At 52.1% G+C, this 14186-nt stretch overlaps 4 protein-coding genes across 4 annotated transcripts; 2 read left to right on the forward strand and 2 right to left on the reverse strand.

The window, feature by feature from the left end:
* Positions 1-7: 7 nt before the first annotated feature.
* BO66DRAFT_429495 (TIP120 domain-containing protein) lies at positions 8-3568 on the forward strand. The gene is made up of 3 exons (XM_025650457.1): positions 8-2499; positions 2567-2905; positions 3023-3568. Exons 1-3 carry the CDS (start codon positions 148-150, stop codon positions 3437-3439), a joined length of 3108 nt encoding a protein of 1035 aa, XP_025502943.1. The 5' UTR covers positions 8-147; the 3' UTR covers positions 3440-3568.
* Positions 3569-3698: 130 nt separating this feature from the next.
* Positions 3699-10039, reverse strand: BO66DRAFT_454151 (uncharacterized protein; the record flags this gene model as incomplete). Its single annotated transcript, XM_025652012.1, has 3 exons — positions 3699-5130; positions 5194-9762; positions 10008-10039. 3 exons carry the CDS (start codon positions 10037-10039, stop codon positions 3987-3989), a joined length of 5745 nt encoding a protein of 1914 aa, XP_025502944.1. The 3' UTR covers positions 3699-3986.
* A 1409-nt stretch (positions 10040-11448) lies between these two features.
* BO66DRAFT_392629 (uncharacterized protein) lies at positions 11449-13827 on the forward strand. Its single transcript, XM_025647568.1, has one exon. The coding sequence runs from the start codon at positions 11647-11649 to the stop codon at positions 13648-13650; it is 2004 nt and encodes a 667-aa protein (XP_025502945.1). The 5' UTR covers positions 11449-11646; the 3' UTR covers positions 13651-13827.
* Positions 13704-14124, reverse strand: BO66DRAFT_115344 (uncharacterized protein). The gene has a single exon (XM_025641856.1). It carries the CDS (start codon positions 14020-14022, stop codon positions 13756-13758), a length of 267 nt encoding a protein of 88 aa, XP_025502946.1. The 5' UTR covers positions 14023-14124; the 3' UTR covers positions 13704-13755.
* Between the last annotated feature and the right edge of the window lie 62 nt (positions 14125-14186).

The following is a 14186-nucleotide window of genomic DNA, read 5'->3' on the forward strand; positions in this document are numbered from 1 at the left end:
GCTGGAAGCTCCACCAGCTCCTTCCTTTGTTTCTATCAACTTTCTTTCTTGCAGCTTTTCTCCCGCACCTTAGCTTGGCTACACATCCTGTCCACCTCATATAGCCTGCCTTTTCGATCGTCGGTCGCTCCTTGTCTAACCAGCACAATGTCGACTTACTCTCATGATGATGACGAGCACGATCCTCAGGCTGATGAGCTCCGGGAGACCGCTTTGGTCACGCTGGAAACGCTGATCAGTGCTTGCGGTCCCCAAATGCAGCCCTACATGCCTTTCGCCATTAACGCCGCCCTACGCTACCTCAAATACGACCCCAACGTGGCAGAAATGGAAGATGAGGAAATGAGTGGCACTCAGGACGACGGCTCCGAAGATGACGTAACGGAGGACCCTGATCTCGATGACGAGGAGTTTGAGGACTTTGAGGAAGAAGGAGGATACAGTGACATTGATGATATGAGTTGGAAAGTCCGCCGATGTGCCGCCAAGTTGCTGTACAGCGTTATCTCGACCTTCGGCCATAGCCGCGCGCTAGATGAGGCATCCTTGTATCAACAAATTTCCCCCGCTCTTATCGCTCGATTCAACAAGGAGAGAGAGGAGAGTGTGAAGCTGGAAGTCGTTTCTACTATGACTGCTCTCATCCGAAAGACTGGTGAAGGCTCCATGATCATAACCTCCAATGGCTTCCTTGAGGCTGTGGGTGGCTCGAAAAATTCTAGGAAGCGCAGACGCCAGGATAGCGATGCAAGCATGATTGACTTTGAGCCAGGCATTGGCACCTCCTCCGCTGTCAGCACACCTATTCTCACTCCGGCTTCCCCTAAGTCTGGTGCGCAGGCAGAATTGTCTCGCTCTGTACCTACGATTGTGCAGAGCGTTGTCAAGATGTGGAAACAAGCTTCCGTGCCCCTGAAACAGGCGATTATCGTCTTACTCAGAAGCTTAGCACTGGTCCGCTACGGCGGCTTGACTGATCACCTTCAACAGATCGAAGATCCTATAGCCGATGTCCTCAAATCTTCCGTTTCTAGCACCTCCTCCACTTCGCTAGGGGCCTCTGCGAGTACCGGTACTCTTCAGACTGAAACCCTCGGTCTCATCTCCGCAATTGCCGAAACACACACGTCGGGTGCTCTTTTGCCTTTCTTGATCGCCCTGATTCCTGGTGTTATTGGCGCTGTCAATGATCGTAACTACAAAGTCAGCAGTGAGGCACTGGGTGCCGTGGAACAGATTGTGAAAGCACTTACGCCTCCTCGAGTTGCCAGCACAACCCAGGATCTCGCAACTCAGCTGGATAGATTGTACGATGTGGTTCTTGCACGTATCACTGATACCAGCGCTGATCTCGAGGTTCGGCAACGTGCGATTCACGTCTTTGGCGTGCTTCTGGCACGTACCTCCGGCGAAAATGGTTCGACATTTATCTCCCCTGACCGTCGTTCGAAAGGCCTCGCAGTTTTGGTTGATCGCCTTCGAAATGAGACCACACGCCTTGCAGCGGTTCGGGCAGTCGACGATGTTGCTATTCTCTGCGCTCGTGACGCAGATGTTACCGCATCGTGGGTCGGCGAAGTCACAGCAGAGCTCGGAGCACAGCTGCGGAAGTCGGATCGCGTTCTTCGGGGAGCCAGTCTGGAGGCTCTGCGCAGCCTGGCCATGAATCCTAACACAAAGAGCCATTATGATGCTAGCACCATGAAGGAGCTGGAAGACTGTCTTCTGCCACTCATAAGCGCTGAGGACTTCCATTTCCTCGCCCCCTCACTTATCATTCTCGGGAAACTTATACCTGGCAACGCCGAGCTCTTGGTCAATGACAGTCTGGTTTCTGCACTCTGTTCCGTTGTCCTTTCCCCCCTCGTCGGAACAGTACTTAAGGCCATGCTTCTGGTGGTGAAAGTCATCGGAGAGGCAGGCGCAGGAGCAGCATTGATGAAGAAACTTTTGCGGGATGTTGGCATTAACGGTGATACCTCTGTTGTCGGGCGAGCCATTGGGACGCTTCTTGTGCATGGCGGGTCTAACTTGGGTGTCAAGATGGAGGACTTCATGACCGAATTACACACCGCACCGGACGCTCAGCGAAAGTGCCTTGCGCTCGCTATTTTGGGCGAAATTGGTCTTCGAATGGGCGCTAGCTGTTCGCTAACTCCAGAACTTTTCATCGGCCACTTCAATTCCAAGTCAGACAAGGTCCGCTTGGCTGCGGCTGCAGCTCTGGGAAATGCGGCGGCGGGCGATGTGAAAGCATACCTACCTAACATCCTGGGTGGGTTGAAAAAGAGCGACCCGCAGAGTTACCTGTTACTTCATTCGGTGAAAGAATTGTTACAACATCCTGAGATCGTCAGACCTGACTTAGCTCCTTCCGCGGCCAAGCTCTGGCAGGCACTGCTGGTGGTCTCCGAGGTGGAAGACAACCGTGCTGTTGGCGCGGAATGTGTTGGTCGTCTGGCCCTTATCGATCCCAGTGCCTACATCCCTCTGTTTCAGGTAACCTCCCGCTACTAAACTTTCCCGCATCAAATCGGAACGTGCCAGGACCTAACGATGAACATAGGATCATTTCTCCAACTCAGACGCCAGTATCCGTGGTGTTGTCATCTCTGCCTTCCGTTACACTCTCGCCGACTCCAGAGATACCTACAACGATGTCCTCCGACCCACCATCGTCCCTCTTCTCGTCAACATGCTCAGTGACCCAGACCTGGGCAACCATCGTCTCGCTCTGACAACGTTGAATTCCGCCATCCACAACAAGATGGACATCCTCCTTCCCCATCTCAATGAACTCCTCCCCGCTGTCTTCGAGGACGCCAAACTCAAGCCTGAACTCATCCGTGAGGTGCAAATGGGCCCCTTCAAGCATCGCGTCGACGACGGCCTGGAACTCCGCAAGGTAAACCGCACACAGCCCCTTCCATAGCTCTCTCTCTCTCTCTCTCTCTCTCTCTCTCTCCACCCCACCCCTTTCCCATGAGCCAGACCCAAACTGACAGCTTTCCTTTCAAAAAAGTCCGCCTATGAGACGCTCTACGCTTCCCTCGACACAACCTTCACCCTGCACCACATTGGCGAATTCTTCGACCGCATCCTCGCCGGCATCGATGACGAGCAGGACATCCGCACCATCTCCAACCTGATGACCTCGAAGCTCATCCACATCGCGCCCGAGGAGACCCAGCGCCGCCTCGATGCGCTCTCGGAACGCTACACGGCCATCCTGTCCTTCAAGCCCAAGGAGAACGCCGTCAAGCAGGAGCTCGAGAAGGCGCAGGAGGCCTCGCTGGGCGTGCTCAAGATCAGCCGCGAATTGAGCAAGGCGTTCCCCAGTGCCGAGGTCGCGGGTGACCACCACAAGTGGAAGGCCTATGTGGAGTGGATCCGGAAGACCTTTACCGCCCAGATGAAGACCATCGAGGCAGAAGCGTAGGGTCGCTACTGGCCTCGACCGACCGCTTTATCTGAACGTGGAAATGGCTTGCCAATGCCGGCCGACAGAAGGCCTGGAATTACCTTGGCAGCTTTAGATCGCATAAGCAGAATCACAGTCACAGATTACAAGGTGCACATTATCTAGACCGGACGTATATTTTAGCAGTAGTGTGCAAGTGGGCAGTTTTCAGCATCAAGATGTTCGCTACGTAAGTCTTGTAGAAGGTCCTCGTCTACGCATTGCACAGCCAGAACTTCCCTTCCATGCAGTGAGGTGAGAGAAAGTGATTAGAATTGTATTAGAACAAGTACCAATGCAATGCACAACAAAAGCCCAGGGGTAGTCCGCTCGAAAGTCAAATGCTCAAGTCACACAACTCCTGGTATGCAAGCCTCTTGGGTCAAAAACATCAAGTGTGACGCCATCCATCCAACATGAAGATCGACACCGAGGGGGAAAATGTGTACACGAAATAAAATAGAAAAGCAAAACCACCTTCAATGCCAGTAAAACTCCATATCCTGCAAAATTAATGCCGCCGGTCTCATGCCGTGATCGCCTTCTTCCGGAGCACACCAAGCTTCTCGAGTTTGGCCCAGGCCCGGTCCATGTCAGAACCGTCTTCAAGAGACGGCCGTAGTTCCAGTCCATCCAGGATTTTGATGGACCCACCACTGCCTGCATAAAGCATGAGCTCGAAGATACTGCGCCGCAATCGTGTCGCCTCGTCCAAGTGAGACAGGTGCTTCTGGTCTGCCACTGGGTCCGCTAATGGAAGGGTATAGGGGTCATGGATTTCGAGTTCTTTTATGCCATCCGACTTATCATCTTCCCTCACAGCAATCGATGAATTCAGGTCGAAATCCTTGAATTCGGCCAGAGCCGATGGGATGTCCGAGTTGACGTTGCGCTGGGAGCGGTCCTCCCTAATTTTAAGCTTCTTTGTGTTGGCTGTACCGCTTTTGATGACTGCAGTTGGGTAGAACCGCAACGTAAGCGGGTTTCCTCGGGTATCAATTTTCTGGAGAGAGCAGACTCTCCCTTTGTTAGTCCGTCCTATGCGACCCAGGACTTGACAAAGACGCCTGAGTCTGGTAATGTTGTTGCCAGCGATCGTCAGTCTGGATAGACATTTCATGCCCACCAATCCGTTGACTCCCTTGAGTGAGTTAAAGTTCATGTTCAAGACCACCACATTGGGGAAGCTTGATGCGAAATCTTCCGGAAGGTCTTGTAAGCTGCATGAAGCGATGTCCAGGAGCTGCAGGCTCAGAAGGACGTTGGATGGTGCAAGACAGCGCGGTGCCAGCCTATTAGAGGAAAGAAATACTTTGCGTATGTCTTGCGTCAAGCCCAAGTCAATATCAAATAGGCCGCCATTGCTACCACTCATTTGCTCTCGAGCAGATAGGACTTCCAGTGAGTGACATGTAGCAAGCCCGGAAATCGTACTCAAGAAGTTCTGGTCCGCGTAAAGGAGCGTCAACGACGGGAACATCGAGATGTCAAGGCTGCGCAATACATTGTTCGAGACTTTGAGCGATTGTAGATTGAAAAGAATCGCTGACGCAGCGAACTCATACAGTCTGTTATAACGAAGGTCAACCGTTGTGAGAGATGAGAGGGAGCCGATGTTGCGTATAGACGTGAGCTGGTTGTGACTAAGATCCAATGTCTCGAGCCGAGTCCTGTTGGCGCGCGAAAAGTGTTAGCTACTTTCAGCAATGGCATCCAAGTTCTGGACCACTTACAGCTCCGCTCGACCAAAGTCAAGCTCCTCGAGCTCATTATTTCTGAGTTGCAAGCTTAACAATCCATCCAAGTCGAAAATGCCGCTGATATCCTTGATGTTGTTGTCATTTGCTCTGAGCTCCCGAAGGTGAATCAAATTACTGAATGCACCGAGACTCTCCAATCCATTGCCAGACACGTCAAGATATTGCAGATTCGTCAAGTGGCCCCAGGCCGTAAGGTTGGAGAGACAATTATCTTGGATATTGAGTGTCCTAACCGTTTGGGGCACGCCACTTAATTGGCCTATATCATTGCCGCAGACGTCCAGCTCTTCGAGACATGGGCAGTAGTCACACAGTTTATGGAGTGTAATCAGGCCCTTGTGTCGAAGAATCAGACGGCGAACGTTCTCCCAGTGCGGCTCCCACGGTTCCGCCTCAGTAATATGTTTAAGCAGTTCTTCCGTTGCCAATGCGAATGTTCCATGGACTTGGCGCAGTGACGTAGGATGAGTCCGCTGCGCAACATAGCTTACCTCCAGATGAAGGGACGGATCAATCTGGTCAACGGTGAAGTCGGGTAAGGAGCTGAGGTGAAAACTGTGGGCTGTTTCCTGGCCATTGTTCTCAAGGCATGCCACTGATGTATCCGCGTTCCTTTGTGGAGTCCAATCGATCGACCCCATGTCTTTCCGAACCAGACTCAGAGCCTCTGGAGTTTCCTCTTCCTTTGTCCCTTTGCCAGGAGTGAACGATTGACGAGTCAAGGATGTCCTGTTGTCAGGTGATTCAGGTTGGGGTAAAAATAAGCTCTTCTGAGTTTGTGCGAAGCCTAACGGACTGTTGCCGGGTACGTTGGAATTCGTATGAGGCTGCAGGTTGCCTCGGGCTTGCAGAAGCTTTGCAGGGCTCTCTGCGTCGCTGTATGCAACGTGGGAGACAAGCGGGGACGAAAAGCTTATCGTCACAACACGCGCTTGCTGGCGGCCATTCCCCAAACGTTGAGGTGGTTTCGATAGTCGTCCTTCGTGAAGCTGAATCTCATGCTCCACCTCGCTGATAGTTTTGCTCGTTTTGCGGGCGTCTGTACCCCAAGAAGTTGCTTTGGTTTCAGAGTCGGAAGCGTTGGAATCAATGGGTGCTTTGGACCGCACTGAGCTGTCGTCGACCGAAGTGCCTGTATCTCTGAATTGCGACTGGCGCATCGATGATTTCGTCGAATAACGAGGTGAACTTAGTGGACTTGAGTGGTGGTCATTCTCGAGCCGAATAGAGTCCTTTGTTCTTTCGGGAGAGGTGGAGCTCTGCATTCGCATCATCTCTTGCAGTTCATCAACACTGAGGTCAGGAATGTCCTTGAACGGATCGTCTTCACTATCTTCGCCCTTGGGCTTCTCGGAAGTTGGTTTGGGTTTCTCCCGAACCCACTGATTCTTGTCCCGGTCATAGGTCAGCCCATTCACCTGTTCGGGTATAAGTCGCGAGACGACATCGGATGAGAGAACACCCTTTGCATGCGAACTCTGTGAAGAGCCGGTGGGGACCGAGCGCGCACTGAGGCTCTTGGACGATACTTGCGTATTGATAGTCAAAAGTTCGGGCAGGTCATCATCCTCTTCAGGTTCACCGGCTGAGAATCCATCACGCTGGCGGAAGTCTAGATCAGCCGACTGCAGGTCGAGCTCATGGCTCTCGCCTTCCTCTGTTTCCGCACCGTGTAGACCGCTGCTGTTATCATTCGGATGATCCCGGTCTTGGTGCAGATTCAGAGACATGGCGGATGCGTTGACCCCAAACTCCTGGTCATCGACCTCCTGAAACTTCTTGAGGTGGCTTAGGATCCGTGGGCTTTGTTGTTGGGGCTCCCTCAGTCTCCGCATGTCGGTTCCTTCGCGACTAGGAGGCCGCGAAAATTCCTCCCGAGTCGATTCGTCTTCATAGCTTCCGCTTTCGTCGATATCTTCCTCTGCATCAGATTCCTCTACGCTAGACAGACCGCCCGCGGACCTGCCTTTGGATCGAATGATGTCCATGATCTTGGTCGCTTCGTTCAGGAAGTCTTGAGTGGTGATTGAGCCCTTACGACCACCTTCATTGATACCATTCACCCTTACCATGGGTATTGCGCTGTCCTCGGGGGAACCTAGGTCGATGGAATCGGCATACTCAGCCCGCGAGTAAGCCTTGCCTGATGACGGCCTTTTTCGTGAAGCAGACCGCCCTTGACTTGTGGTTGGAGTTCGCGGTCGAGGGGACGATCGGGAACGGACTGAGAATTGATGATCTTGGTCTTCATCACATCTCACTCCTTGCTGGACCAAGCTTCGCTGGAGCAAGGACATATTATCTGGATCCTGAGCCGTATTTTCAGCAGGATCTTGTCTCGAATTGTAAGACCTAAGGAAGGTTCTGCGCCTCTTGGGGGTTGGGTCTTTAGCAGGCGTGTTCGGCGTTGTATCGGTCTCTGACGGGTACATCTCCTCTACTCTTGCCAGCCCTTGATTTCTTATAGCCTTGGAACTTGAGGTGATATCTGACAAAGCCGTAGACCTCGAGCCCCTGTTCGATTTGTTGAAGTCGGAACTATGGCTGTTCTGTCTATACGAGCGGCGCCGCAGAAACCTTCGCTCAACAGACTGTCGTCGCGGCGGTTCTTGAGTAGGCTCCACCATCTCACTATTCAAAAATTTGGGTTCATACGGACTTGTGTCGGAAAAGTCAAAATTGTCCAGCTGGCCGTCACCGAATTTGTTGATACGCGGGGTCAGGGTATTGCGTGACCGCGGTCTTTCATGTCGCCGTGAAGATGGCTCACCCAGAACCTCATGGTTGACGGTAAGAAAACTTCTTCCTTCGCCCTTGCGACGAGCTTCCTCTGATGGCGAGTCTGGTTCATCATCCTCGGACATACCCCCAAATGTCTCTTCGAACTGGCTCATCCTGCGCAAAAGGCGATTGTTGGTGAAGGTATCATGGTTTCCGAAGAGCTTGAGCGGGCTTCCAGAGGAGGGCATGGCGTCTGGTTTCAAGTGATCGGCGCTGGATTGCAGGAGCTTCGGCGCACCAACATGGGCAGATGAGGGTCGTGGGAGCGTTGGTGGGTCGGTTAGAGGATTGGGTTTTTGGTAGAATGGGGGCGAGCTCCGGATTCTGGAGCTGGCAGGAAGAAACGGCGAGAGTCGCTCAGAAGGGAAGGTGGGCGGGGAAAGACGGATTCTTTGGAAAGAACCTTCGTTCACGTCTTCTTCCCTCCGCAGGTTTGCGAAGGCTCCTCTTCCCCGGTAATCTAGCGTCCCCATGGAGAGGTCTTTTGGTAGAGAATGACTCGTGACATCGAGCAAGTCATCCTCCGGCATGGTATCCACCGCGATTTCTGGCTGTTGGTGAATCAACAGGCTGTCACTCGCTGGAGATTCTGGTCGGTCCCAGGGTGAAAGGTGTAGTCTCTCGAGCTTGTTTGTCACCTGTTTCAGTGCCGATTTAATGACCTCCGACGTAGTCTGTCCGTCAACTGTGTTCGTGCGTGTGAACGTGATTGGTGTTATGTCTTCATTGCGCAAATCCTCCATGCCGCTCGCGGTTCTTTGTTGTGTGTCGGCGAAGGAAACGTCGCGGTGTTCGTTATCTTCTGGTGAGGGTCGCTTTGATTCTTTGCTCATGGCTCGCATCCTGCTGCGCGACCCTGGCGACCCTGGCGACCCTAGCGAACCTGGCGACCTTGGTGATCTTGGCGACCTTGGTGATCCTGGTGATCCTGGTGATCCTGGTGATCCTGGTGATCCTGGCGAACCCAGCGGACTGCTCCGAGCCTCTTCCTGCTTCGGTGACGACTTCGGACTGTGGCCCACTGAATCTTCGTCGTCGTCGTATGCGCCAATTGATGAAGGATCTTGGAAACTGGCATCGTCATAGCCTAGTGGGGTCGTAAAGTGCCACATACTGTCTGACTGTTTCAATCGCGATAGCGCCTCCTCGTGCGTCTTTTCGGTGCCCGGGGTCGGAGGTTTGAAAACACTCTCCAGCCCAATCGGCGCAAATAAGTCGCGCTGCTCCCCAGCGGCAATGTTTCCGTGCACCAGTCTTCTCTTCCATTCTGGGGTGCCTTCCTTGCCTTTGCCCTTATTTGGTCTAACCTGAACCGTGCTTTGTTGTTCCGATTCACCGGAGACATTCGAAACTGATCGCAACGGCGACCTCGTGTCCATGGCAGACGACTGTTTACGGAGCGAGGGCGGGTTCGGGATCGGTTTCGGGCTGCTTTTGTTGGACTTCTCTGGGGGAGGGAGCGGCGATCGCAGCTTGGAGGGGGTCTTGGGGGTACGAGGGGTCTTAGGTGTGGGTGGTTCACGTTTAATGAAGTGGCACGGTCTGGAAACTTTCTTCCTGAAAGAGTCAGGAGAAGGGCCGACGGAGCGACGCGCGGGAACAGGAATGCGACTAGGAGAGTTTTGTAGGCTAGACCGTCGGGAATGGGTGAATGATCGGGATAAAATTGGGCTGGTGGGAGTGCCGGGCGTTCCAGGAGTTCCAGGTGCAGGGACTGGGACCCAGTCGTCTGTGAGATTCTCCAGCCATGGAGGGTTGTTGCTCATTTTCTGAAAGGTTTGCGATCACCAAAGCTGGGGGGTGGAAGTTAAGGAGGGGAGGGGGGAGGGGGGTAGTGGTCTCGGAGGTTGGGCGGAGGGCAAGCTGGGGACAGCGCGTCGCGATTCACAATGTCCGTGAATGCAAGCACAGCGGAAATTAACAGCTGCAGGGCGACCATGGGTCAAGGAACCCTCATCCAAGAATAGAAATGGAGAAATAAATCAAAGGCATTGAACACCACCAACAATGAAGGCGTATAAGGATGTTGCGGGAACATGCGAGACAAGACAGAGAGAGAGACACACACTTCGGGAGGGTTGGGAATAGTCAATAAATTGTTTGATGGACGATGCGGGAGTAATATTGATAACAGGTAGAGCTAACCTACTGTAGATGTGGTCGGGGCAACACCTTACCGTATTTAATACCGGGCTGGCTATACTTACCACCTACTACGTACTTTTCGATTGTTTTGAGTCTACAGACTAACTTACAGACTATCTTTCGATCTTTCAGTTTTCAATTTCCAGTCTACTTTTCTTTTTTCTTCCCCGCCACGATGGAACTGTCAGCTTAATCACTTTATCCACTTTTTTTTATCTCCCCGTGATAATTCACAGGTGGCAGTGTGGCACGCATGTGCTTCCCCGAGACCGTGCTCGTCCCCTACTTCCTTTCCTATCTAATTTTACCTTTTAAACCCCCCACCCCTCGAGGGGAAATGATCAGTCTCATGCCTTGCTTAGGCTCGATCCATTCCTCTTTAGCTGTAAGCTACTGCAGTACCTACAGTAATGGAGTACATTACGGCGTAAATTACAACCTGAAAGTGGTGCGTTGGCATTGGACCCTCTCCAGCCAATTGCAGCTCCAAGTCCGGTATAGGCAACGAGCACCTTGTCGGGTCTTAGTAGTTCATATACAGTGCTTCAAGTCTCATGCTCAGCAGTTGACATTGTATCGGCGCGAGGGATCGATGAGGGAAGATCTCAGGCCAACCCTGCAAGGTTGCAGGTTCGGTGTTTCAGGATCCTCGACACAATTTGCCCCAACAGCATGGCGCTCTTTCAAGTCCCAGACCAAGCTCTCGTGTTGGGTTAGGAAGAAACCATACGTAAGATGGGCACAAAACTGGCTTTTTCTTGGCCAGAGTGTATCGCTAGCGTTGGGTTTGTTAGTAGGCATCTGGTAAGGACCCAGCAAGTGCTAGGGCTACAGTTCCTTGTATAAAGCGCACTACTGGCCAAAGAACTGAAGCCGATTTGATTCGATTCCTGTGTAGATAATGATAAAATTGGCTGTAGCTATTATGATATCGGCATCTGCGCAACAACAATGATACTAGCAGGGCTAATATTCCCTGTTTCCAAGGAGTCCAGCCAGAACCCCACAACCTCAGGCAATAAGTACTGTGTGAAGCTGTGCTGGGCTCAATTGAGGGCTGCCATGAACCTATTGTAGGCAGTATCACTTAAACTCACGACTGATTAGTTGTAGCCTGAAAGTTGACGTTACTTAATTAGGTCCACGACAGTCCTCGGTCCCGATTAAATACAATGCCGAAAAGGGTAAGTAACTAGTCAACAATTGACGGGTGCTGACATAACCCCAGCCAACGACACGTTGCTGGGGCATCCACTCAATCCACGCGTTAAGTGGTTTTTCTTCTCGCGTGACAGCCAGACAGCAGCCTAGACACTTCGAACAGTTTGGAGCTGAGGATGAAAAGATGATGTCCTGACAATCACTTACTTCGGAAGCTATGAGGGTCACTCTACAATACGAAAATTCCCCCATTCTCTGCCAGATGCAGCCAGTGCCAAGCTGCTGCACCCTTGAATTCCCCCTATCCGAACGATCAATGAATGCATCATCATTTCACCGATGCCACCTCGTCGCCCAATATCCCCGCTCTCCTTCGATTCATGCTCGCTACCCCCACCGGACAGTGACCTCGACACTCTTGCTGGCTCCGATGACGACTTAGATCCTACTGAGCGTCTGGCTCGACATCGGAGAATTGAGAAGCTTGCTGAAGCTTATCTACAGGGCTCACCGCTTTTTCTTTTGTCTGCATCGCTTCGAGGACCTTTCGACAATGGATGGGTCAATCCTTGGAGAAAGGATCGGTGCAGGCATGGCGGATCGGAGGGTACCGAGGATGAGAATAAAAAACGGCCAGTGATCCCGGAGACGAATCCGCGAAAACGACCACTATACCACCACGAGTCTCGTGATACACAACGCTCGCAACCTTCCACTCAACATCCCGAGACAATTCCGAATCTTGAATCCGGGAAGAATTCGACCACAGGATCCTCTAACAAACGAGCGCGGGGCAACAGCAGAGATATACGAGTTGCAAGCGCCACACCAAAAGATACATTTGTCTCCAAGGGCCACCCGTCTCCACACACAAACAGAGGTTGGCTGAAGAAGGACTGTGCCGGAATTGGGTTTCGAACTGTCAATCCGCCGACATCCCCTACGGCAACTATATCGTCTCGCCGTCAGGGAGCAAAGGACAACATCATACAAGTACCCGCGACTGACTACCGATGGGCAGTCAGGGATCATCGGAAAGATCTTGATCACTTGCGTGAGGACAAACGTGATGTTCATCGTGTACCGGACAGTGTCAAGGTTCCTGCCTTCAAGGAGCAGCGCAGTAGTCAATCTGATCCCCAAGGAATTTCTTCCGATGCAGCAAACCAGGAAGGCTCGCTTTATGTCCTTTCCTCGTCCTCGCACCTGCCGAAATTCGAGTACCGGCGCGCAAAGACCTCCGGACACGGCAAGCAGGAGGCCGAGTCTACGTCTGCGCATCAGAAGCAAGAAGATAGTCCCAATCAAATCGATATGGCTGAGGACAACGACCATCAATGCCATGATAACCAACCCTCGCACGGCGCATCTCCGGAAGACGCTATCCGGCTCGACTCGCCCGATCCCCCTGCCGCAAATGAGAAAAGTGCGCCTGCTTCTCAGTCGCAGGTTACAGACGAAGTGCAGGTCACAGATGCTGCTACATCTCAAGTCATCTCATCGACAGAGGGGGCATCTTCCAACATCGAGCATGTAGCGGCAAACGTGAGTGGCAAATTACCCTCAGCGCAACATAACCCCCTGAATCCAGCCATTACGCACAACGCTACCTCGCTACATACGATCTCTGCCGCAAAGGCTCATACTCAGAGTGACGAAGAGACTATTCCCGACCCGCAGTTCAATACACAGGCCGCTCTTCTTCACGCCCAGATATCATTTCAGAAAGACCTCGAAAGCCCAGAAAATACTCCTGGTCGGGCTGCAAACCCAAATTCTATATCTCGCAATGATATCACGCCGTTTTGCAGAGTGGCTACACCCGGTGGGCTCGAGAACATGCCAGGCAACAAGGCACCTGGGACGATGAAAGGCCCCGTGATGAGCACACAATACCTCATTGACGCCGTCACGCCATTCACGCTCAGTACTGAGAAGAGGTCTAAACCTCGATTTTTGACTCCACAATATCCTGAGTCTAGCACTAAGCCAGGAAGATCGTCTTTCGAGGGGGCGTTATCCTCCCCCATCCCGGACTATGCCAACGACGAGAGCCTCAATATTGAATCATCTCAGCCGCCGGATCATGCGGATCTCTTAGATCCCACTCAGGGAGAAGATTTGGAGATGACCTTCTCCGGAACTATGCCTACCACGGGTGAGGACGGTCAGGGAGGCGCGATGGGTGCTGAAAGTTTCAACCTCAACGAAGCAATTGCTGAGGCCGGGAGCTGGTTAAAGGAAAGCTTCGACATAGGTCAGGAAATCAAACGATGCGCACATCCGAATAAGAAGGGGTCATCCTCCGGCACTGGCCCATCAGCGGTAAGCCTAGATGCTTAAGAAGATCATTGATGGTGACTTGGTTTAGAAGACGATCACGGCAATCACTTGCTTGTGGCGCCACGAGGCGGTCTTGGTTCTCTGGTAGTCTTCTTGTACATTGAGCTATTTCTTTTTTCTTTCCCCCTTTTTTGCGGGCATAGCTTTCATGCGGGCTTCATAGCGACATAGACGCACATTATGAGATATGATAACCTTGTGAATATAGTTTATTGAATACTTGACGTCTTTTATCCTGAATCCCTCTTCCCATACGGTTCGAAGTGTCTTAAGACCGTTGAGGATCGGTTGGTTATGATGTGATCCATTCTGAGAAACGCAGGTTCGTGCCTGCAAGAATATACAGAAACGCCACCACCACGAACCCACCATGCAATTGACATCAGAGACAAGAATAGATCAAGAGCATAGTTCTCGGTCCTATGCCAGATAGGTTAAATTGCTATATCAAGCTTGCAACTAACTGCAGTGCACTTCGACCTCCACAAAAGTAAAAGATGTAAACAATCCGAAAAGCTCCAACAATGACCTCACAG

Source organism: Aspergillus aculeatinus, assembly GCF_003184765.1.
Source record: "Aspergillus aculeatinus CBS 121060 unplaced genomic scaffold BO66scaffold_30, whole genome shotgun sequence".
Classification (NCBI taxonomy): Eukaryota; Fungi; Ascomycota; class Eurotiomycetes; order Eurotiales; family Aspergillaceae; genus Aspergillus; species Aspergillus aculeatinus.

What these genes read in the sequence shown, in the direction of transcription:
- BO66DRAFT_429495 (XM_025650457.1), top strand. Translation starts at nt 148, where the DNA reads ATGTCGACTTACTCTCATGATGATGACGAGCACGATCCTCAGGCTGAT. An exon ending in CCTACATCCCTCTGTTTCAG is followed by an intron (nt 2,500 to 2,566) that starts GTAACCTCCCGC and finishes CGATGAACATAG; the next exon opens with GATCATTTCTCCAACTCAGA. An exon ending in ACGGCCTGGAACTCCGCAAG is followed by an intron (nt 2,906 to 3,022) that starts GTAAACCGCACA and finishes CTTTCAAAAAAG; the next exon opens with TCCGCCTATGAGACGCTCTA.
- BO66DRAFT_392629 (XM_025647568.1), top strand. Translation starts at nt 11,647, where the DNA reads ATGCCACCTCGTCGCCCAATATCCCCGCTCTCCTTCGATTCATGCTCG.
- BO66DRAFT_115344 (XM_025641856.1), bottom strand. Translation starts at nt 14,022, where the DNA reads ATGGTGGGTTCGTGGTGGTGGCGTTTCTGTATATTCTTGCAGGCACGA.